The sequence below is a fragment of the Montipora capricornis genome, chromosome 11 (genome assembly GCF_036669925.1).
Source record: "Montipora capricornis isolate CH-2021 chromosome 11, ASM3666992v2, whole genome shotgun sequence".
Lineage (NCBI taxonomy): Eukaryota > Metazoa > Cnidaria > Anthozoa > Scleractinia > Acroporidae > Montipora > Montipora capricornis.
Window position 1 is genome coordinate 5,970,190 of NC_090893.1, and position 23,430 is coordinate 5,993,619.

At 41.6% G+C, this 23,430-nt stretch overlaps 2 protein-coding genes across 4 annotated transcripts in view; one reads left to right on the forward strand and one right to left on the reverse strand.

Moving 5' to 3' along the window:
• LOC138024083 (uncharacterized) overlaps positions 1-23,430 on the forward strand; it is a 62,884-nt gene that overhangs the window by 37,033 nt on the left and 2,421 nt on the right. For all 3 annotated transcript variants that reach the window (XM_068871172.1, XM_068871174.1, XM_068871173.1), the window contains 7 exons: positions 1,659-1,967; positions 3,177-3,452; positions 5,370-5,894; positions 6,905-7,216; positions 8,212-8,520; positions 21,722-21,981; positions 23,079-23,229. In XM_068871172.1, coding sequence (XP_068727273.1) covers positions 1,659-1,967; positions 3,177-3,452; positions 5,370-5,894; positions 6,905-7,216; positions 8,212-8,520; positions 21,722-21,981; positions 23,079-23,229 — 2,142 coding nt within the window. The remainder of the gene's footprint in view (positions 1-1,658; positions 1,968-3,176; positions 3,453-5,369; positions 5,895-6,904; positions 7,217-8,211; positions 8,521-21,721; positions 21,982-23,078; positions 23,230-23,430) is intronic.
• LOC138024089 (large ribosomal subunit protein bL28-like) overlaps positions 22,437-23,430 on the reverse strand; it is a 17,171-nt gene continuing 16,177 nt past the window's right edge. The window contains exon 4 of the mRNA XM_068871183.1: positions 22,437-22,965. Coding sequence (XP_068727284.1) covers positions 22,951-22,965 — 15 coding nt within the window. The 3' untranslated portion in view covers positions 22,437-22,950. The remainder of the gene's footprint in view (positions 22,966-23,430) is intronic.

A 23,430-nucleotide genomic window follows, 5' to 3' on the forward strand; every position in this document is an offset into this window, starting at 1 on the left:
TTAAGTTTGCTGCTCCCACAGTAGCGCTTATAACAATGGTTATAATTTCAAGACATGACCGGTTCTCTCTGCAGTTCAAAATTATTACTTTCACATATTCCGTACTTCATATAAACATCCTACTATACCGAAAAGCCGTTTTCTTGAAACTACAACAACGACATCATTACATGTACTTTGTTGTCATTGCCATGACATTTACATGAATCTCGACTCTTGTTTATTTAGAAACTTAAGATATAGAATATACAACTAGTGTACTTTTCCACAACAAGCATATACTGTCTGATAACCTGATAGCTTGGCAACAGGTGAAAGGATAACTAAAAGATCAGAGTCCCAGGCAAGATTCGAAACTACGACCTCCGTAACACTGATCGGATGCCTTATAGCCATTGAGTAGAAGAACTTGAATCCTGCCTACTTCACTGATTTCTCAGTAGTCCTTTGGCCCGTTCGCTGCCAAGCAACTGCATTGACTTCTCTCTTACGAGCGCATTACACCATTCTTTGATTTCGCCAGTCGCTACGGTGGCCATGTTGGTGGAAAGAACAATTATTGCGAAAAAGTCTTTTGGGAATTTGATTCTATTATTATGCAAAACTTGAGCGACATTTTTCTATTGTTTTGACACCAACATGGCCGTCTTATCACGTGAGTGCAATCAAAGAAAGGAAATGCCCAGTAACTGGATATCCTTCTTTGTGTCGAATTTGTTAAAGACCTAGTTTTTATTTGATAACTTTCCTTTTGTTGTTGTTTTTGTTTTAGTGTGTTAAAGGGCTTTTAAGGGCTCCCTGGATGATGCCCTACAACCTCCATGACACCGATCGGATGCTTTATGTCCATTGACTTAAAACAAGTCGAATCCTGTCTACTACACCGATTATTCGGCCCCATCCACACCAATGCGTTTTTGTTTGAAAACGCATACCTTTTGATGCCTATCATCCACATTACAGCTGTACAACGCTCGAAAACGATGACAAAAACGGTTTGCAAACTGGAGGCTTTTGAAAACGCATCTTTTTTTAAAACGCTCCGGCTGTAGTGTGGATGGGTGAAAACGTAGACTTTTGAAAACGGTCAATGTAAAATGGAGACTGTAAGGTTATAAACATTATGTAACTGTTGTAAAGGCCCAAACCCTTTAGAAGTGCTAACCTTAGGCCTAATTTAATAGGTATAAAACAATATTTCGGCTTAACTGTTCGTTGCTGAGCGTTGTAGTGTGGATAGATGAAAACGATGTGAAACGATAGTGTGGATGAAAATATTTTCAAAACGAATAATTTTGAAAACGCATTACTGTGGATGGGGCCTCAGTAGTCAGGCTTTGGCCCGTTCATTGCCAAGCAACCTGTTTATCTTTCTTACGGGCGCATTACACCATTCATCATCAATATCTGCTGCATGTGAGGAAATGCCTGCAAGTTTTCGAATTAGCTACTTGGTTTTCACAAGTTGTTTTGAGAATACAGAACATTCAAATCATAAAATACACTGCAAAATCACAGTTACTCAAAACTTGTATGTGCACACCTAGGGCGAAGGCTTTAATTCTTGAACACCACAAAAAAGGAAAGTGCTCTTGGATTCGTCTGTCCGTCTTTGCGCTGAATTTCTTTTCTTTTTTTCTTTTTTTTTTCTGTTAAAGGCCTTTAGGGACTGACTTGATGATGTCGTCAGGCTCAAGAAATGATGACAGTAATAAGAAAAAGCTGAATATCTGTCAGCCAGTTGTTTCCTCTGGTGTGGGAAATACCAAGATAAATCACGAGAAGTGGGGAATGGTTGAGTCAGTTTTCATCGACCAGACGGATTGCAAAATCAAAGGCAACGAAGCAAAAGAGACGAAAGTTGAGGCTGATTCTTCAAAAACTGAAAGAAGAACAGATGCAGGAAAATCATTGCCGGCATTTACCGTGGATGATTCTGAAATAAGACGTCCCTCTTCCCTTACTAGGTGTGTAATGAATTTTATCAGAAACCCATAAGGGTTGAAACGTGTAACGGCCCCCTGTGTGCTGAGAAACAAGCCTCTGAATATATTTGATATAGACTGCCATATTTGGAACAACAAGAGCGAGGGGTTTCCAAATATGATCCGTAGCACTGAAACAGTCAACCAATCAGTTCGCACTGAATATTCGGAAGCTGTGAACGCGCGTTACACGTTTCAACCCTTATGGGTTTCTGATCTTATATAATTATGATATAGAGGATAATGCATGGTGTGCTAATAGTATGTCTATTAGCAAGGGCAGCACCCATCGACGGAATCTGATTGGGGTAAAAAGGTGATATTTGCATTGAGAAAAACCAGTCGGAGCTTGCTGCAAACAAACTAAAATGATAAAAGGTTGCACAAAAGAAACAATGGACCCTCCAGCTAGGGCTCGGTTGTTCAAAAGCCGATTAACGCTAATCCCAGATTAAAAATTAACCAAGGAGTGTTTCTGTACTCCCAAATGCTGTTCAACGCTGATATGCGGCAAAACTTTACATTTGAAGTCAATCCTTAAAAAGAAAAATAAGCAAAAGAAACTTTCACCAAAAAGTTCAAAAAATAAAACAAAAGTTTACGCTAATCCTGGATTAAGTTAATCGGCTTTCGAACAACCGGGCCCAGGATGCCGCATTTTTTCCACCTGTTCTCGATGATTGAGGGGTTTTTACCCAAAAAAGTAATAAACGTTGAAAATTGTCTTGTTGCTTCGAAAGAAAACCCCAAAAATTAGTTTCCAGCGGAAATTTCAGTGATTCGAGCCGCAAAAATTTGTTCCCCAAACGTCAAAAAATCGTCGATCTGCAATATAAATGTCCCGCAAAAATCTCATGCTACACATAAAGTGTAGTGGCGGATCCAGACCAAGAGCTAAGGAGGGGGAATGGGGTGCTCTGAAAATAATTTTTTCTGTTCTCTCGTGGTTTTTGGTGTTGTTGTCTGCAAAAAGTGCAAGACATTTTAATTAAAAGGGCTTTACTTTTAGCATCTAAAAATCAGGGGGGAATCCCTCCCCTGGATCCTCCCCAGAAGTGTCAGGGCTAGCGTTATATTTTGCTCAGGGTAAATGCAGCCAGCACTTTTCTGGACAATGTAAACAATTTATAGTGCGAGGATCACTTTCACCTTTTGTCTGTGACCCGCACTTCAAATTCTTTCATTCATTAGTCCTTTCAGAGGCACACATGAGCGTTTCCGGCAGGCATGTAAAATGAGGCTCCTTGTTCTCGCTGAAGGAGGCAGATGTTTCTCGTATTGGACAGCTGCATGGGAGGCGCTGCCCTTCCTCATCGGAGAATATGTGACATGCTTGGCTGTGCAGGAAAAAGGTGACGGATATGCAGCACCAGTCAATTTAGTCTCTTCTTTGGGGAACGCCGAAAAGCCTACAGTGCATCGCTGCAGTACAGACGAAATAAACCAATGGAAGCAACAACTTAGCAGGCAAGTGGCGCATCTCAAATAAAGAATAAAAATACCGGAAAAAAGCTAATTAAACTGAAACTTTAGCACGTGCTAAGATTTTGAATTTGTTTGTTTTTGTTCGTGGAGCGTTCAAAACGTCGTGATTTATCATTTGTTTCTGTTTTTAAAAATCTCCAAGTGAAGCATAACGAGTAATTCTGCCGCTTATGTCCAGAAATGCACGTAATTAGATGTCCACCCAATTTTGACACTCCAACACGAAGTGTCCCTTTAAGTCAGTCTCAGCATTTACTACCCCATTTATAACAATAAAACAACGTGTAGCACTTTTATTTTGGGGATTTTGCGAAAAGATAAGTTCCAGCAGAAAAAAAGCACCTGCAAAATCATGATTAAAAATTGCAAAAATTTCCTCCCGTTAATATAATTAAAATTGGCCGTATTTATACTAGAGGACGTCTAAGACGCCTAGACGCATTAAACGTCTGGCCGTAAGTTCGACTAAATAAGCATGCGCGTTTTTTGGGACGCGGACGGCAACCGGAAGAGGACATTTCGCGTGCCCGGACCGGGTTATCTCCCAGCTTTTTATACTACTCATCTCTAATGGAGAAAAGATACTCCGCAATGTGAATGTGGTTGTGTGAGGGCAAGTTAAAATTGAAAATAGCTCACTTCCAGTTGCCGTCCGCATCTCAGAAACGTGCGTGCTTAAGCTCCCTAATGTAAATACGGGACGCACTTAATTCGTGATTTTCGTCAAAAGAGAATGGGATTTCATCACCAAAGAGATTGGGTACCTCCGAGACCGATTGCATGTGCTCTTCATTCTAAGTGCGTCCCAGTTTAGTGCGTCTCGTCTTTATAGTAGACGGCTTTGACGTCTGAGACGACTAAGACGTGTGTTGAGTGCGTCTTTTAGACGCACTTAACTTACGACGTTTAATTCGTCTGACGTTTAATGCTTCCACCTTAATTTCCCGTATTTGTACTAGTCGTCTGAGACGCCTTAGACGTCCTCTTGTATAAATACGGCCAAGAGCTTTTAATCCACTTATGCTACTATATATCTTGCATTGCGGTATAAAACATGATATTTGCATTGAGAAAAACCAGTCGGAGCTTCCTACAAACAAGACGAAACGATGCAAGGATGCACAAAAGAAGCAATGGACCGTCCAGGATGCCACATTTTTCCCACCCGTTCTCGATGATTGAGGGGTTTTTTACCCAAAAAAGTAATAAACGTTGAGTCTTGTTGCTTGAAAAGAAAACCGCAAAAATTAGTTTCCACCAATTTTAGGCAATTTCAGCACTGATCGAATGGTCATAGAATTAACTAAAATATCAAAATAACTGGTCAAAACTGTAGAAGAACTCTAACAAAACACAGGGAAGCCAAGAAGGGACATGGATGGACAAAACTGGAGAGGATTGAAGTGGATTGAATTTGGGTAAATTTGAAAAACGTCGGCCTACCTTTTTTCAAATTTATATCAGTCTATATCAAAATGTCATTTACACAGCTGAAAAATCATTCTCAGTTGTTATGTGGCCGTGATATTGCAAATGAAAGACTATTGCTCTGCCAATTTGACGTTTAGAGCTCATAATTAACAAAATTAAACAAAATTACCTAAAATAGCGTGACCTAGCCCCTTTAAGTGCGAGAATCACTTCTCAATTTCATTTATAATCCACACTTGAAATACAAATTTCTTTCACGTTTATCTTTTTTGAGAACTGTAGTTTGGGGGACAATTTGTGACTCAGTGGTTGTCTGTATTCCCAGACGCGAGTGATGTTGAGCTTGGGGCGGAGAAAAAAGGAGGAACTCAGAGAAAATCACCTTCCATTTTCTTGGTCGTGACATATTTAAAAGTCTTGAAGTGTTTAGGCTTTTTATTAATATCTAAAAAACTGATCATGTTGCAGGTCAAAACCCAGGTCAAAACCCAGGACAAAACCGCTGAAGGCACGACAAAAGAAAAATGCACGCAACCCATCATTCACTTTGAAAATAACCGAGGTTGCTCGACATCGCGAACACGAAACACCAGTCTTTACTGATTCAGTGTACAATGCTCACCAGGAAAAGCTGGTTGGCATAAGAATATACCCCAAGGGCGTACGCAATGGAACAAGCACACGTGTGGCACTATTCATGCATATGATAAAAGGAGGCTTCGATAATTTCCTAGTTTGGCCTTTTGATGGGACAATCACTGTTAGCGTCCTAGATCAGAGTGATTCTTGCTCCCGTCGCGACCTCAGTCGGATCATAGAAGGAAATCCTGTCTTGCCGGCCTTCCAACAGCCTGATTTATCCATTTGCCGCACCGGGTATGGCTATGAAAGGTTCGCTCCAATAGAGGAGTTCTTTGGTCCTCGCTATGTGAAAGACGATGGATTGGTGTTAAAAATAGAGTTTTCGAGGGAAATGATCGATACACTTGAAAGGTAATGCAGTAAAATATTTTTCTCAAAGAGATTTAATTTCTCTATAGATCGCACGAATTTCACGGTGCCTAAAGACAATGCAAATATGTGTGAAAAGATAATGTTATGCTCAAAAGTAGATTGAACTGATTGATACATCAAATCTTTAGATTTTGTGAATGTTTACATGGAGAGAGGCAAGAAATGAAAGTAACTTTATTTAAGTGTCTTGTCCTTCTAGCGCTGGAGCAAAAAAACACTGTAAACTGAAAGTTGTTTACATCGTCACGGTTGTAGTGCATGTGGGTAAGTAAAGGTAAAGGTAAAGGTACACGTTATTTAACGTCGGAAGTTCCTTTACTCTCTAGAGAGTACTCTCCCAGGAAACGGACGGTGCGCTCATTTTACCCCCCTCTTTTCATCAGTGCTCCGTTTTAACGGTATTTAAAGCTACTTAGGCTACACTGAAAGGAAAGAAGTCGAAACAAGGATGTCAGATCCGGGGATCGAACTCAGGACCTTATGCACCAAGGCTGCGCACTAACCGACTGTGCCACCCTTGCTCCTTAAAGCTACTTAGGCTTTCTATAAAAACGATAGTGTGGATAAAAATATTATTTTCACCCAGATGAAAACGAACGCTTTCGATAGATGGGGCCTCAGTAGTCAGGCTTTGGCCTGTTCGTTGCCAAGTAACCTGATTATCTTTCTTACGGGCGCATTACCTCATCCATCATCAATTTTTGCTGTATTTGAGGAAATGCCCAGCAGCGAGATATTCGCCAGGTTTTCGAATACGCTACATGGTTTTCACAAGTTCTTTGGAAAATGCAGAACATTCAAATCATAAAATGCACTGCAAAATCACAGTCACTCATAAAACGTGTATACATATGCACACCTGGGGCGAACACTATAAAAAAGGAAAGTGCTCTTGGATTCGTCTGTCCGTCTTTGCGCTAAATGTCTTAAAGACTTAAATAATTTTAATTCGATACGTTGTTTTTTCTTTTTTTCTTTTTTGTGTTAAGACCTTTGAGGACTGACTTCATGATGTCGTTAGGCTCAAGAAATGATAACAGTAACAAAGGAAAGCTGAATATGTTTCAGCCAGTTGTTTCTTCTTTTGTGGGAAATACCAAGATAAATCGCGAGAACTGTGGAATGGTTGAGTCAGTTTTCATCGACCAGACGGATTGCAAAATTAAAGACAACGAAGCAAAAGAGACGAAAGTTCAAGCTGATTCTTCAAAAACTGCAACAAGAATAGACTCAGGAAAATCATTGCCAGCATTCACCGTGGATAATTCTCAACGTACAAGACGTCACGCTTCCCCTATTAGGTGTGTAATGAATTTTATATATGATATAGAGGATATTGCATGGCGGCTTTTTGATACGAATTTTATCTTCTTGTGCTAATAGTATATCAAGTATCAGGGGTAGCACCCAACGACGGAATCCCATGAAATGCCCTAGATTTGCTTAAAATGTTCTCTACAATGCTCTACAAGCTCGTTTACTAAGTTTGGAGCTCTCCTTCGAAATATTTATCTGTTCGGATGTGTTAGGGGAACTTCATAGCTGTAGAAATATCTAGGTGGCTATTTGGTCTTGTCCGAAAGTTTTGGCAATCATGAAGGGTGACATGGAAAACTCTTTCGTAGTTGCGCTTTTTGTCGCGAAAATCTTAGGAAACGTCGGTTGTTTTAAAATATAGGCAAGACTTGAACCTACGAATACGCAACGAGTTAAAAGAACTCGCATCCTGGCTAGTACACTAATTACTCAGACCTTTGGGCCGTTCCTTGCAAAACAACCTGATAATCATCTTTGTTAGGGCGGGCGCACTGCATCATTCATCATCAATATCTTCTTGATGGAAGGAAATACCCAGCAACTAGATATTCTCCAGGTTTTCGAGTTAGCGACCAGGGGCCGGTTCCTGAAAGGTGTAATAACTCTATTCCAGGGATAAATGTGCCTTATTGCATGAATACCTATATTTCCAGAGTAAATTCTGTTCTGTTAGGATAGCAGATTTATCCCTGGAATAAAAGTTATACTTGGTATAATTTATTCCTCCTTCCAGGAACCGGCCCCTGGTTTTTACAAGTTCTTTTAAAAATGCAGAAATTTTAAATCATAAAATGCACCACATAATCAGAGTCACATAAAAGATGTATATGCACACCTGGGGCGACGCTTTTGTTGTTGTACACTGTAAAAAAGGAAAGGGCTCTTGGAATTCGTATGTTCGTCTTTGTGCTGAATTTCTTAAAGACATCAATTCTATTCATTTGTTACCTTTCTTTTCGTTGTTTTTTTTGTGTGAAAGACCTTTTACGACTGCCTTGATGATGTCAGGCTCAAGAAAGGATGACCGTAAAAAAGGAAAGCGGAATATCTGTCAGCCAGTTGTTTCTTCTTTTGTGGGAAATGCCAAGATAAATCGCGAGAAGTGGGGAATGGTTAAGTCAGTTTTCATCGGCCAGACGGATTGCAAAATCAAAGGCAACGAAGCAAAAGAGACGAAAGTTCAAGCTGATTCTTCAAAAACTGCAACAAGAATAGACGCAGGAAAATCATTGCCAGCATTCACCGCGGATACTTCTGAACGTACAAGACGTCTCGCTTCCCCTATTAGGTGTGTAATGAATTTTGTATATGATATAGAGGATATTGCATGGCGGCTTTTTGATACGAATTTTATCTTCTTGTGCTAATAGTATATCAAGTATCAGGGGTAGCACCTAACGACGGAATCTCATGAAATGCCCTAGATTTGCTTAAAATGTTCTCTACAATGCTCTACAAGCTCGTTTACTAAGTTTGGAGCTCTCCTTCGAAATATTTATCTGTTCGGATGTGTTAGGGGAACTTCATAGCTGTAGAAATATCTAGGTGGCTATTTGGTCTTGTCCGAAGTTTTGGCAATCATGACGGGTGACATGGAAAACTCTTTCTTACGTAGTTGCCCTTTTTGTCGCGAAAATCTTAGGAAACGTCGGTTGTTTTAAAATATAGGCAAGACTCGAACCTACGAATACGCAACGAGTTAAAAGAACTCGAATCCTGCCTAGTACACAAATTACTCAGTCAGACCTTTGGGCCGTTCCTTGAAAAACAACCTGATAATCATCTTTGTAAGGGCGGACGCATTGCATCATTCATCATCAATATCTTCTTGATGGAAGGAAATACCCAGCAACTAGATATTCTCCAGGTTTTCAAGTTAGCGACCAGGGGCCGGTTCCTGAAAGGTGTAATAACTCTATTCCAGGGATAAATGTGCCTTATTGCATGAATACCTATATTTCCGGAGTAAATTCTGTTCTGTTAGAATAGCAGATTTATCCCTGGAATAAAAGTTATACTTGGAGGCTTGGGGTAAATGGAGTCCACGAGAAGAATCAACTGGATACGGCAAATCGTATAATTTGATGATTCTGTATTATTCGATCTAAAACAACGGACATTTCATGTTATCAGTATGATAGGTTTACAATACGTCTACAAATCGGGTAAACTTAAACGAGCTGGACTAACAACAAATTTCAGGAATCTAAATCACTTACTTCTATGGCGATATCCAATTGAGAAAACCAAACGGGTAAGCAACCGGTGAGCATAAAGGGATAGCAAAACGAGGGAGCAAAAATCGATCACATCTACACGTGTCGTAAGATTAAAAATACTGAAAGGTATAAAATGGCAAGCCGACTAAATCACGAGATTAAATTACAAAGTTCAAATTCGAACTGTCAATCACAGACTAATCAATAGACGGAAATCACTGTTGTTATAGGCGCTAATCAATTTATATTTAAGTAAACGAAACATCCTCCGCCCTTATAAGGGCGTAGTCCTTATCGTTCATGTTCTAGTCTCCATAGCCTTCAACAGGGTAAATCACCGCAATCTTTGTAATAGGGGGACTGTAAACGCCTTTGGGCGTCTTCACTTTGACGTTGCGGATTCTTCCATCAGAACCTGGGAACACATCAACAATCTTGCCCATGGTCCATTTTCGACGAACAGCATTTTCATCTGCCCGCACTGTGACCACGTCTCCAACTTGGAGGTTTCGACGTTCTACTCGCCACTTTTTGGAGGGTACTAGAGAGGGAAATACATCTCGGCTCCATCGTTTCCAGAACGAATCAACAATTCTTTGAACAAATTCCACTCTCTGTCGAGGATTTCTGGTGGCTTGGAAAGGACCTTGAGGTACGTGTGATGTTGCACGTCCTAACAACACATCATTTGGACATAAATAAGTTCCATCGTCCGGATCAGTAGGTACTCGGCCAATGGGACGCTGGTTCACCAAATTCGCCACCTCTAGCAAGCAGGTGTACAGTTCCAATGGCGTTAGGGTTTGTTCTCCTATTGCTCTTTGGCACGTCTTGACAAGAGCTTCCGTGCATCCGTTCTGGTGTGGGGATGCAGGGGTTGTGAATTTCCATTCTATCCCTCTCTCTGCGCAGAGATCACTCAGTTGGTCTTTGTTGAAACCTTGAATCATTTCCCGAAGCTCCCTTGCGGATCCAATCATTTGAGATCCGTTATCGGTCAGCATTAATTTCGGGTAGCCACGGATGGAGAAGAAACGTCGCAAGACTTGTAAAAAGTCCATGGTGGAGCAGTGGACAGCCATCTCAAGATGAAAAGCCCTGGTATTCAAGCATGTGAATATTACCCCGTAATGCTTTGCTGTTTTGTTTCGGCCGATCTTGACTTTGAATGGACCAAAGTAATCGCATGATGAAACATGAAAGGGCGGTGTGAATGGCAAAAGTCGAAGTGATGGTAGATCTGCCATCAGTTGAGTTTCAACTCTTTGCGTCATCTCTCGGCAAAACGTACACTTGGACTTTACCGATTTTACTAGCTTCGTTGCTTTCAGGATCCAGAACCTGGTTCTGATCTTCGCTGTCGTGCTTGCTACGCCGCTGTGACCATGCTCATGTTTATGTCTGGCTATCAATAGTGAAATAGCGTGCTCGCACGGAAGGAGGGTAGGGTGTCGTGTCCGCCAACTCTTATAACTCCTTTGTCATCTAGGAATGGACTAAGTCCGTCGAATTCTCCCTTTGCAAGTCTCTAGTGTAGAACCTGTTGCGCTTCTTTGATCCACAGTGTTTCAGCTTCATATAATTCAGTGGGTGTGAGAGGACCACTTGGCAGCTGCTCTCCACTACGTTTCAGCTTAACTCTTTGAGCGAGTCTTCTGATAAATGCAGTTACTCTGATTAGCTTCCTCCAGTTTGAAAACCGTCGCGCGTCGATAGCTTCGCCGACCTTTGTAACTTTCACTGCACCGACAACCTTCACCTGGCGATACTCCATGTCCTCGTTCTTGGGGAGCACCTGGGATACTTCTTGGGGCCACTCTGATTCTGGTAGTCGAAGGAACTCTGGTTCATTGCGCCTTCTCTGATTTAACTCTTCCACTGGTATGCCACGGAACACGTCATCTGCTACATTCAGGTCTCCTGGGATGCGTCTCCATCTTTCCGGGTCTGAATTATTTTGAATTTCACCAACTCTTGCAGATACGAAAGGTTTGAAGCTTCTTGACTGGCTATGAATCCATGCAAGCACAATCATACTATCAGTGAAGAACACAACATCTCGAAACTTGATTCGAGATTCCTCTTGAATTGTCCTCGCCAAACGGGAAGCAAGTACTCCAGCTTGCAGTTCTAGACGTGGGATTGATAGGCGTTTCAATGGCGCAACTCTTGACTTGGCTGCAATAAGATTGACCTTGTACTTATCTTCTCCTCTTTGTCGTATGTAGGCATATGCTCCGAAGGCTTCTTCTGATGCATCAGAAAATACGCATAGCACTGGCTCTTCACTTGCGGCGATCGCCAAAAGACTTCTTTGGAAGGACACTTGATTGAGCTTTGTTATCTCCTGGAATAACGCTTTCCAATGCTCTTGAGCTTCACTTGGTAGCTTGTCGTCCCAGTCAGCCCCTGTCTGCCACAAGTTCTGGAGGCCAATTTTTGCTCTAATGATGAGTGCCGATGCCAATCCGATAGGATCATAAATCCGCGCCACCTTACTCATTATCTTCCTCGTGGTTAATTTATTTTGGTCACAGGATGAGCTCTCCACTGGTACAAGTATATCTTCATGAACCTTGAAACGCAGTTCATCAGTTTTGTGTTTCCAAACGACCCCGAGGACTTTGCCTTCGTCCTCTTCTCCATCTACCTGTAATACTGTTTCGTCTGAGTCGTCTCTATTGAGGCCCTTTGTAAGGTCTTCATTTGAGGTCCAATCCTTCACCGAAAATCCTCCTTTTGACAAAATGGTGTCAATGTTTCCAGTAAGCTTCTTAGCTGATTCAACATCATCTACAGAGTCGCAGATATCGTCCATGTAAGAATTTTTCGTGATGATCTCTGCCGCTTCCGGAAAGTCGTCCTTGTTTTCTTCAGCTGTTTTACGCAGTACTATCTGGGCCATCGCTGGGGCTGGCTTGTCTCCAAACGTCAGCACTGTTTTGACGTATACATCGGGTTCCCTTTCCGTTTGCATGTTCCTCCAAAGGAAGCGATGCACATGCTGATCCCTCTCTGGTATCAATACGCGGTGATACATTTTTGAGATGTCTCCTAGTACCGCTACTGGCTTTTCTCTGAAGCGCAAGATGACCCCGAACAGACTGTTAAGCAAATCGGGCCCTTTTAGCCAGTAATCATTTAGGGCGTGACCTTGGTACACTGACGACGAGTTAAAGACAATTCGCACTGGCGTGGTTTTCTTTTCAGGTCGGATTACAGCGTGGTGGGGGATATAGTGTACCGGTCCAGTGTAGCTGTCAACTTCTTTCTTGGATAGCTTTCGTGAGAACTGCATTCTCTCCATTTCTTTCATTTGATTATCGTAGGCCATCGCCTTTTTCTTGTCCTTTTGGAGGCGCCTTTCTGTCGATTCCAACCTTTTCATTGCCAACGGCCTATTGTTTGGAAGAAGGGTGGGGTCTTTCTTCCAGGGATATGGCACCATCCACTGCTGGCCCATCCTTACACACGAGTTGGAAATTATCTCCACTTCTTCTCTCTCCATTTGTGTCAACTTTTCCGCCCCACAAACACACGGCTTCACCTCCACTCCCATTGTTTCAGTTGCCCAAAACTGTGATAACTCCACCGGGGCAGCAAAACTGACATGATAAATGGCACTGACGGGTTGAGAATCATCCGACGAACCTCCAAAGACTACCCATCCTAGCGGCGTGTTTCTCGCCACTAACTTCCCAGATTGCTTGGTTTCGCCAATGTGCATCTGGGCGTGAGCGATTCCGATCGGTATGTCGACTGGACCTTTGCCTCTTCGTAATCTTTCACTTTTTATTCCCAGAAGCTCGGTGATTGGTTTAAGCCGCACAGGTGACACGTCGTCGCTGATACATGGGATGCCAATTGCCTTAATTGAAACTATCTCCGCACGGTCGATTGATGACACAGGAACCTTGTTTTGATAGTTTCCTCCTCTCCTCCTACTTTGGTAATAGTAACTGAGGTGTCCTTTCCTTGCAGTCCCATTTGAGCTGCTGTTGACTCCCTGATAAGGCTGACTTGAGCTCCGGAGTCGAGGAGCGCATTGCTGTTCTTTTGAAGACCATTCTGACCATGAATCTTTACTGTTACCACTGGTAAAATTGCTTCGTGCTTGCTGGACAAAGATGCTACACCGATCTTATCAGGAATGCTCCTGTGAAGCAGCGGGTGGTGGTAATATGTGCATTCTTTTCCTTGATACGTCTTCGTACACTTCCGACGTCTACTGCAGTTCTCAACTCCATGATCTCTACCTGCCGGTTTGAGGCACGCAAAACAAACGTGATTTTCTTTGGCCAGCTTGATGCGTTCGTCAACGGTCAGAGCACCAAACGACTGACATTGGTCCGTCCAGGGTGAGGAAGTTTTGCAAAACCAGCACTTTGCGCGTGTCACGATGCCTTTCTTCCCGATATCTCCTCGTACGTGATGAACTGAGCGGGGATTAGTTGAACCGGTTCTCAAGGGGGCTGTTGCACGCATTCTTGATTTCATTTCCACAGTCATCCAGTCGATGAGCGTCTTTAACGTTGCCTTTTTACACTCCCGCTCTAAATCTCTCGACCAAACCTTCCGGTCATCAGCGCCCATTTTTTGCTCGATGACAGATAACATGTGACTGTTGTCCATGTTGTTCGGGACACCAACTTCTCTGAGCGTGTTGTAAGAGCGCCTCACCAAGTGTACAGGATCGCAAAACCTCGCGTCTTTGCCATTTTGAAGTGAGCGGAATTTAAGGTTACTTCCCACCTTCGCGGGTGCCCTTCGCCAAAAACATTGTACGCGCACCAGTTTAAATAAAACCCCAACAAACTATATATCATTAGAAAGCTTAATAAATGTACTTGACGAAAAATATACAATTTTAGCGAAGTTTTCTTTCAGGAAGTATCACAGGCCGGTAAGGCGTGAAACGACCGAGGGTTCTTCTATTGAATTTATCGGCTATCGGATTCCAAAGTACGAGCAAAATGGCAGCACAGTCTTATTCACAAGGCATCAATCACCAAAAGCTAAAAATGTGCGAGAGGTGTTGCGTAAATGGACGCCACGCGAAAAATATGTTAACCATCAAAATTTCCCGACACACTTTTGTTTTTCATTATCTCTGGAATGTTCTGGCGAAATTTTACGACAATCCGCCAAATCTGCATACCCTATAAATTCGGTCAAAGTGGATGTATTCCTCTCAAAATCATATGCGAGATTTTCGCTTGTAAAGGTTCGTAAGCAACTTGCGCCACGCCTGGAGATTATCTCGCCTGATCAAACCGCAAACCAATGGAACGACAGGACCTCCTACCGTCTGTGACAATAGATGAAGATTTCCCGGGAAACGCATCGCGTTGCAACACGTTTTTCATATCGCTCAGTCGAGTGGAATTCAGGACGTCGACACAATTACAATGGGCAAAGACACTAAGGCAAAGGCAAAACCCATGCCAAAAAGGTCAAAGGCGAAAAACGTGCCGCTGAAAAACAAGAGGCGACTAGTAACGAATCGACGGACAGCTCAAGTGCTCCAGTGTTTAGGGCCGTTGGTATCGCATTTTTCTTTTTCTTCATCTCTTCTACCAGATTCAGACGAAGAATCTTGTCCACAAACTGCACTGGCGTTGACTTTGATTTTTAAGGTACTTGCTCCAAGGATTTTCGCCGGCTCCGGGTCTTCAGGAGATGCCGAGATTGTCGAAGGTGTTTGGCCAAACCAAGAGCCTTTGTCGCGTTCGGCGAGGTTCTTTTTCTTTCTTTGGCAAAATGGAGATATTTCCTTCTTATTTGGGCCGGTTTTTTTTTTTCTTTTCTTTACCCAAGGACTTTTTTCTGCTTTTGATTTTTCCATACGAGTTATTAGAGCTTCCACGTGAGAATTTTGTCAAGTGCGTGCATGATGTAAATAAAAATATGCAAATAACATTAATACGAGCGTGAGCTTTTGCCGCGAAAATTTCCCCAAGGGTGCTCGCCCATTGACAAGATTATGACACCTTCGCAGTTTATTAACTTTGTTTGAAAATACGTTTTTTCTAAATAACTTGGCCGCTTTTTGAGATTTTTAACATTTTCCTTTTGTAAACGCTAGATAAAATGACTGACTTAACTTTTGTCAAATAAAAAAAAATCCGATTTTTTCAGCTTCTGAAAGTGGGAAGTAACCTTAACAATGTCCTGAGTTATAGTATCGGACACGAATCGAGGGTCGCCGTAAATAGAATCAAGGTAATCCCAAGCGGCGTCATAATCCGATCCACTTCCCTTGATTAGTTCGAGAGGTTTTCCTTGTAGGCAAGCGCGAAGAAAGGTGATAGAATATCTTTTGGAATAACGTGACTTGATTGCATGTTTGAAGTTTGCACGAAAAATTGTATATTCTTGGACATCTCCGGTGAATTTTGGCATTTTCGGCTTTTCCATTTTAAAACCACAGGAAGCGCTGTGGGAACCTTGGCTGTCAGCAATTATCTCATTTGAACCACCGGCGACAATTTCGGTATTAACACTATCGTGACTGACAGATGAATTTGAAGTCTCCATTTGCTGGATAACTTCAACGGGATTAGTAGAACCGCCATCAAAGCCGCCGCTTTCTGGGTTCTGCATACTTGAAATTCCACTACAAATGGGCCCATCAGTATTCTTGTTTTTGTCCTTAACTAAATCTTTACTGTGAATTGGACCCTTCCCCTTATCATTGATACTCTCGATGTGTAATTTAGCTTTCATTTCCAAATCCACAAAGGTTTCCTGGCATTCAGCCATCCATCCTTCTTCGGTCTCGAATTCTTCATCGTCATCAATCATTTTGGGAAAATTCTTGTGTTTTACCACGAGGTCATTGAAGGCTTGATGGAGTTTATTTAAAGCTTCGCTCACCTCCGCTCCTGGCCTTTCGCAGTCAATCTGTTTCATTAACCAGTTTCCGGCTCTCGTAAGGGAAACTTTTGCATTTCGCCGCGTCTTCTTTGCGTCTTTAAATTCTTGTTCCGCCATTTGTCTTGATTTCGGAACCTTAAGATCTTCCAGTCCAGGCAGTTACCACCATATATTCCTCGAACCAGCCGTCAAAGCCAGAAATCGAATGTTATGGAGGCTTGGGGTAAATGGAGTCCGCGAGAAGAATCAACTGGATACGGCAAATCGTATAATTTGATGATTCTGTATTATTCGATCTAAAACAACGGACATTTCATGTTATCAGTATGATAGGTTTACAATACGTCTACAAATCGGGTAAACTTAAACGAGCTGGACTAACAACAAATTTCAGGAATCTAAATCACTTACTTCTATGGCGATATCCAATTGAGAAAACCAAACGGGTAAGCAACCGGTGAGCATAAAGGGATAGCAAAACGAGGGAGCAAAAATCGATCACATCTACACGTGTCGTAAGATTAAAAATACTGAAAGGTATAAAATGGCAAGCCGACTAAATCACGAGATTAAATTACAAAGTTCAAATTCGAACTGTCAATCACAGACTAATCAATAGACGGAAATCACTGTTGTTATAGGCGCTAATCAATTTATATTTAAGTAAACGAAACAATACTTGGTATAATTTATTCCTCCTTCCAGGAACCGGCCCCTGGTTTTTACAAGTTCTTTTAAAAATGCAGAAATTTTAAATCATGAAATGCACCACATAATCAGAGTCACATAAAAGATCTATATGCACACCTAGGGCGACGCTTTTATTGTTGTACACTATAAAAAAGGAAAGGGCTCTTGGAATTCGTATGTTCGTCTTTGTGCTGAATTTCTTAAAGACATCAATTCTATTCATTTGTTACCTTTCTTTTCGTTTTTTTTACTGGGTTGCCGTATGGCAATACGGCAATCCCAGTTGGAAAATGGGTAGAATTTCTCCGTTTTATTTTTTTCCGTGTCGGTAAAAGTCTTGCCTGTCACTCCCCCGGTAAGTGGTGTCTTTGTGCATAGAGCCTTCTGCGCGTATTTTCTTAGGATCGAGAGGGTAGTGGAAATGCATACATTTCTCTGGTGGACACAGTAGAATCGAAAGTCATGTAACGCGAATGGCGTTTTAGTGGATCTTTGAACAAAATAATACGCTTATGAAGCTCAAAAATGGCAAATCAATTGGATACTGAACAAGACAGGCGACAACATCGACAACAATCTGTCGCCCGTCGAGCCGTCTTTTACCAAGTGTGCTGTTATGTAGAACATTGAAGATTCACAGGGCAGCGATAATAGTGAATTCAAAGACTAGACAAGGTGGATTGAATGGAATTTCAAGCGTTAAAATCGCTGAAAAGGTAAGATTATTGTCGAAGCGATGCCGCAATTGCGTGTCTTCACCACATGTTCCTTTGATCTCACATTATTGTGTTTTCCGTCAAAATATTCGCTTGTTTTCGCTTTCGCTCGAACATATCTACCTTTATTACATGTCCAGTGAATAGTTTTATCCTCTGGGATGAATTTTCCGTCAAAAAATCGGTTATTTGGGCGGTCAGTGTAAAACGCAGACTGCAGACTGCAGACCGGGGGTAAAATGCAGACTGAGGGTAAAATAAATATTAAAAAAATTAATAATAAAAAAACGAGTCATAAGGATAAAATAAAGATTGTTTGAAACACAATCCTGTTTTACATCTGTCAACAACTCACATTACTATGACTGCAGGTCGCTGCACCTTTTGGGGATGCGATCGTACGCGTTGAAATCATCTGTGCTTTGTTTTTGCGCTTCCAGATGCATTGTACCCTGCGAGCAGAGTCTCTTTCGATCTTCGTAGATAAGTCGGGAAGAGGAAAGAAGACTCTGCCAGCCGCCTCGACTTTCTTTGATTTGCTGCTCATCCAAAGAAATGGATGAGTCAGTCCAGTTTCGACTTGTCAAACCTGTTTTTTTTAATTTGTGCGCATGATCAATCCCCACGCATCATCAATATTTTTTAAATCTACAACAGCGTGACAATTTTTAACTGTCTAAATTCCCATGAGTATTTCCTCCGTATGTCTGTTACAGAAACTAGTTTGCCAGAATTGAGAAACCTATTAATTTTTCCAGTAAAAGTTGAAATGGCAATTTAAAAACTTGAACGATCTTGAGTTTCGAAGGAAATGATTCCTTGGTTAGAGTTGTTCGAAAATATCCCTACTGTTTGTTTTGGTTTTGTGGTTTGCGGTTACTAGTCACGCGTGACTGACTCCCGACTACGTTTGAATTTTTAACGCATGCTCGACACGAAATGTCGAGGCGGCTGGCAGAGTCTTCTTTCCTCTTCCCGACTTACCTAGGAAGATCGAAAGAGACTCTGCTCGCAGGGTAGATGCATTGCAATGTTCCAAATTATTTGTCACACCGGTACATCGAGGGAAATCGATCGAAAAACCAACAATAATTACTTCGAATACCTGAATAATCTCGGTTGTCTTTTTTCGGTGCAACGAAATGCACAAAGAATTTCATGCATGTATTCCGAGCAATTAGGACGCGGGGATTTCATTGGTTAAGCTATGCGTGATAACCCCTAGGGAGAGGTTATAATTGAAAATTACATCTTCCAGATGCAAACAAACGAGCTTGTGAACTAAAGGATAAACATAACGTACACGAAAGCGAATGAAAGGATCCTAATGAGAAATTTTTACACCAGTCATACTGGCTTAAGCCGACTGAATTGAAACGTTAAATGGTTGCAAAATCACGTTATCTCTGTCTTTGTTAATTGGTACTGTAGCCATGCGTGTCAAAATAAATTGAGTTGTTGGGTAATTACTCGATTACTTTGTTCAGTGCAGCAAAATGGACAGTTGAATTACGGGGTGGTGACTTCTTTGCCTAAAAGCAACTCACTTAACGAAACTGTCCTTTTTCAAACAACAAGGATTCAAACAGCTTCAATTCTTACAGAGTTCGATAAAAATCCGGATTTAAAACATGCGGTGGGGCAACCAAAGCAATGGGAGCTGTGTTGGGGTTTCAGTGTGAAAGTACAAACGGCTACTAGAGGGGGACATGGGGATTTGCGGTGTTGCGGTGTTGATGGTTTTTTCAATGCGGTGATGCGGTGAATAAAATCTCAATTTGCGGTGTTGTGGTGATCGCAAACCCAACGGTGTGCGATGTTTGTGTTTCTCAAGCTACGGTGTTCGGTGAAATGAAATCATTTGCGGTGCTGTGGTTTCTTGTTTGATATTTCTCAGACCTAAATTCAGCACGTAAACTTCGTTAATCCGTGATAATTTATGACAAGCACGTACCATTGTGTTTAATTTGTAATAAAATACAGACCAACATTGTCGAGTTAATCTTCAGTACGCTTAAGCTGCCAATGAGAAGGGGCAGGTACAAAACACAGGTCACAGGTCACAGGTCACAGGTCATTGTTTTACTAATACAGAATGTATCCTAAACATTCATAAAAGCTAACCTTAGGCCTAATTAGGCCTAAACAAACGTTTTTAGGCTTAAGGTTAGCTCTTATGAATGTTTAGGATACTTTCTGTATTGGTAAAACAATGACCTGTGCCCTGTGCCCTGTGCCCTGTGCCTGTGACCTGTGTTTTGTACCTGCCGCAATGAGAAGCTGTTTTCGTTGATAAGAATGAAGGGGTAGTTTCTAAAGAAACTGTGGTGCTGCGTCGGTGGGGAAGTAGTATACAAGAATTTGGTTTTATCAACGGAGTTGATACTGTAAATTGGCCACCGTACAGAGATTCTAAAAGCTTAGAATCTCTGTACGGTGGCCAATTTACAGTATCATGCAACTCCGTTGATAAAACCAAATTCTTGTTTTCGTTGATAAATACGTAACTTGATAAGTAACTTGACCGCTGCCACCAGGAGTTGTGTTTATTTTGTGGAAAATTGTTTAGGTATAAACGTGTTATGTCAAGTGTAGACGTTAAAATCATGTAGCTAAAAATAATTGTTGCGGTGACGGTGTTTCATCGACTTTTCTTGCGGTGATGCGGTGTTCGTTAATTTTTTTTGCGGTGTTGCAGTGTTTAGGGCCTCCCCCCCCATGTCCCCCTCCTACTAACACTCTTATAACTCTTTTTTCATTATTATTTTATTAACCTGCAGTCTGCATTTTACCCTCAGTCTGCATTTTATCCCTGGTCTGCAGTCTGCAGTCTGCGTTTTACACTGACTGGTTATTTGGGTGGTTTTTGGCAACAGAGGTTAATTATTCGTAATGCGATCGCTTCCGTTGCCGTTAGCAATGGGTCGCAAATTTGACACTTTTATCGCATTATCACATTACGCATTGAACCACGTTATCTATTATTCCTAAAAATCTAAAAATATTCATACCTTATCAGTTTTCGGTCGAATTTATGTCCAAGAAAGCAGATAAATTGCAGAAAATATTAGTTTTGCATCCAAAAATTCGTAATCAACGCTAAAATGACCAAATTTTGCCTAGAAAACATATTTTACTGTTATTTTTCTTAAATTTTTTCGTTCGACTTTCGCTTTTATAAAATGTTTCATTTGTCTGTAAATAAGTTGTATGCTGTTGGAAAGCTTATTTTCTTAGCTTTAAAATGATGTCTTTTTCCCCCTAACTTTAAATATTTTTTGAGAAAAAAAAAAACACTTTTTGGCGATGGCTGATTTACCGCGGTTTTCTCGCAGTTGGGAAAGTAGGAAAAAGAGTTAGGCTAGTAGCCAGGTTTTTAACCTCAGAAAAGGATCTGTTTCGTCGTACGAACGTGTGAGGACCTGTGAGCCAAAGGGCCTCTGCTGGTATGACTTCTGGGTGACCCCTTAATAACTTCTTACTAACCGAGCGCGAGGGCTGTACTGCCAGGGAAATATTGGCCCGAGGTCGTGGCAGTACGGACCTTGCTGCGCTCGGTCCGTACAAAAACGACCCAGGGCCAATATTCCCCAGTACGGCTTGAGCTAGCTCGGTTAGTAAGTAGTTTATTATATGGTTTTTTAATTACCTTTTGCTTTGTTTTTGCAAGCCCGTAATCGGCCCGTGGGCCAGTCACAATTTGCCTGGAACGCTGCACGTACCACAGGCAACCCAGTGTACCCTCACGGAGGGTCTAGTTTAGTGAGACTTGGATTCAGGTCCCTGTTGGGAAAAAGCAAAACATCCGGAAGTCCAAAGAAACTGCGGGTTTCTTGGAAAACTACCGGACGTACCAGCAAAGCCTAAGACTATAGGAAAAAGTTGCTTCTGTAAGCATTATATTTTTTTAGTTCTGTTGATACGGAGTTGAGTTGATGGCAAATAATTTAATAATGTTGAATACTGTTCTAAATCGCTTTACGGACAGCAATGTTGTGTTAAGGAGAGAACTTAAAACAGAGGCTTTGCAGTACTGGGAGCCAAAAGTTGCTGAAGTTGTTCAGTACGTAAAAGAGAGAGAGAACCGTTTCTCCAGAATGCAAATTTTTCGCACTGGAAGCTACTACGAACGGACCAAAGTGGATGAACCCGATGAGTTCGATTTAATGCTGGTCGTGGAAAACTTGGAATTAGACGATGGCCCGTACGGTGATGATGAAGATGACGGAATGAGTGAGCCACCTAAAGGTTGGTATATAGACGTAGGCTTCGAGTTAACTTGGACGCTAACTTAGGGCCATTACATTTAAAATCCACACCCCCCTTAAGGCTTTCAAGCTCCTTACGTTTTAAAGAGAATTTACCGCTAATTATGAGTTCAACCATTACTCTGCGATCGTTCTTCCACAGTGTTGTATTCTTTAGATCTCTTGCCAGGTTTTTCGCAGAACGTTACTGTACAAAAGGGGGCATGCCTCGGTAGCCTTCCCGATTTTTCTTTTTTTTTCCGTGCATTCTGAACTCTTTCCCACGGACTGAATAATTTCGGGGAAGTCTACGGGCAAATGCATCGAAAAAATTCGGCAATGATCCAGACGTTTTTTTTTTTTGGCAATTTTGCAGGTAGGTAACGGGTTAGAGGCACTGGGTACAGGTTCAACGGGAATAAGTAGTTATTGTTGAAAAACGAACAAAGCCTCACAGGAGTGAAGGACTTGTTGGAGAAATTAATCACCTTTCCACCAACCAAACTTTGAATTCTTAGTTTTAAAATCTGATGCTTTCATTTATTCAGAAGTTACAAACTTGTTTTGAGGAGAGGGGAAAACCGGAGAACGCGGAGAAAACCTCTGGGAGCAGGGTAAAGAACCAACACAAACCAGAGTTAGTAGAAGGGAAAACCCACACGTGATGCGAAGTCTGGGACCTGGGGCCCGTTTCTCGACTTTACGGGCCATTTACGGATGTCACAATTCCCTTTGTATCTCAAGAACGGAGAGGAATTAAGTCGTCAAACTTCACAGTAATTTTTCTTTTTGTTACGTTGAAAACAACATGTCAAAAGATCGGCTTTCCAAAACCGGCTGTTGCCAGTTTCACAAAATTAATGGCTTTTCGGGCCCAAAAAGTTATCGGGACTTTCGAGAAACGGGCCCCCGAACTGGAGCCACAATGGTGGAAGACAAGTGCTCTCTCCACTGTTCCTGCTCTGCTCCCTTAAAAATAGACAACCTAGAAGATACAAAACATTCTATTGTTATCGGTAATTTTTGCCTTAATGGGGATAATTAAACCTATTTTTAACGTTGCTAAAAGTCAACATCTTTGGTTTTCCTGTGTTCCAGGATTTACAAGAGTAATGATTGACATGGGAGAAGAACGAATTTGGAGGCAAGACAGATGTGTAAATGCTCGAGGGATGTTAAGCGCCTCAAGTGTGAAATCGGTTTTCGCAAGGCATGTGAGAAATGCTATTGAATACCTGGGATATGGAAGGTATGTTGAGACACAAATTTGTAACAGGGAGGAGGTTATTAAACTTTCTGTGAAAGTAAGCAAGGTGCAAGCACACAAATATTGGGTTTAAGAAACATGATAGGGATCAAACCTTGAACCATATATTTGCACAATCCGATGTCAACCTTTACGTGGAAAAATGAAACCATCAAGAGAGGTAAATGTGTCAAAGAGAAAACC